The sequence below is a fragment of the Phalaenopsis equestris genome, unplaced genomic scaffold, assembly GCF_001263595.1.
Source record: "Phalaenopsis equestris unplaced genomic scaffold, ASM126359v1 Scaffold221797, whole genome shotgun sequence".
NCBI classification, from domain to species: domain Eukaryota; kingdom Viridiplantae; phylum Streptophyta; class Magnoliopsida; order Asparagales; family Orchidaceae; genus Phalaenopsis; species Phalaenopsis equestris.
In genome coordinates, this window is record NW_018239995.1 from 1 (window position 1) to 1,523 (window position 1,523).

Genomic DNA, 1,523 nt, shown 5'->3' on the forward strand with positions numbered 1-1,523 from the left:
CCCTTAGAGATTGACTCATCATCTTTCTCATAAGGTTCAAGAGAGGGTTTTTCAATAACCTTACCACTGCGCAGAGTAGTGACTGATTTGACTTGATCCATGTGTTGGCTTCCGGAACTACTTGCATTTGCATTGTATTGCCCCTTGGGATTTTGTTGTGGTTGAGATGGAAACTTACCTTTCTCTTGGAAACTAAGAGCAGATGTTAATTTAGCAAGAGTATCTTTAAAATCTGTCATGTTTTGAGCAAGTTGAGTATTGATTGTCTCTTGCTTTTCAATGAATGCATGCAATGTTTCCTCAAGATTTCTTCTAGGAGGTGGAGCATAAGGAGGTGCATATCCATGAGAATTTTGGAAATTGTGGTGTGCTTGAAATGGTGGTTGTGAAGTTTGTGCATTGTTGTTCTCACTCTTCCAACTGAAATTTGGATGATTTCTCCAACCAGGGTTGTATGTTTGGGAGTATGGGTTGTGGTTGGCCCTTTGGAAACTGTTTAAAGCATGGGCTTGTTCATGGAGACATTCCTTAAAAGAAGGCAAGGTTGGACAATCGTTGGTTGAGTGTTCATTTGTTTCACAGATTTGACACACAATGTTTTCAACAGATTTTAATTGACCACTCTTTTTCAATTCTAGTGCCTCGACTTTTCTAGCTAAAGATGCAAACTTGGCTTGAAGGTCATGATCTTCCCTAAGGTTGTACATACCTCCACTAGATGTATGAGGTTGAGTTTTACTCGGTGCCTCATAAGTACCCGCGGTGTCCCAATTTTGAGCATTTTCAGCTAACAAGTCTAAGTACTCCATTGCTTCATCAGGGTCTTTATCTTCAAAAGTTCCATTGCACATCAATTCAACCATTTGCCTATCTTTAGGTGTTAACCCTTCATAGAAATGTGAAACCAATCTCCATGTTTCAAAACCATGATGAGGGCAAGTACTAAGCAAGTCTCGATACCTATCCCAACATTTGTAAAATGTTTCTCCTGGTTTTTGAGTGAAAGTGGTGATTTGTCTCTTGAAAGAGTTTGTTCTATGAGATGGGAAAAACTTCTTCAAAAACTGTTGTTGCATTTCATCCCAAGCACGAATGGATCCTGGTCTTAAATTTTGTAGCCATGTTTTAGCTTTATCTTTTAATGAAAAAGGAAAAAGCTTTAATCTGATGGTGTTCATGCTACAATTTAAGTTATTATATGTGTTGCACACCTCCTCAAATTCCCTTAAATGCAAGTATGGATTTTCCAATTCTAAACCATGAAAAGAAGGTAAAAGTTGAATAATACCTGGTTTAAAATTAAAATGAGATGCATCAGGAGGAAAAACTATGCATGATGGTGCACTTGTTCTTGTGGGATTCATGTGGTCTCTAAGTGTTCTAGCACGGTTATTCTCATTATTTTCATTATGAAGTGATTGATTATCTTCTTCGGCCATATTTTCTGAAAATGATGAGGATACCCTACAAAGTCTACCACTTGATGTACGTGACCACACTCTCATGCACGTGTAGGAATAAAA

The 1,523-nt window shown here is 38.0% G+C and overlaps 1 protein-coding gene across 1 annotated transcript; it reads right to left on the reverse strand.

Moving 5' to 3' along the window:
• Positions 1–59: 59 nt before the first annotated feature.
• On the reverse strand, positions 60–1,439 carry LOC110037592 (the record flags this gene model as incomplete). The annotated part of the gene is made up of 1 exon (XM_020742278.1): positions 60–1,439. A coding segment is annotated over exon 1 (1,380 nt), but the record flags the coding sequence as incomplete, so codon positions are not given.
• Positions 1,440–1,523: the final 84 nt, after the last annotated feature.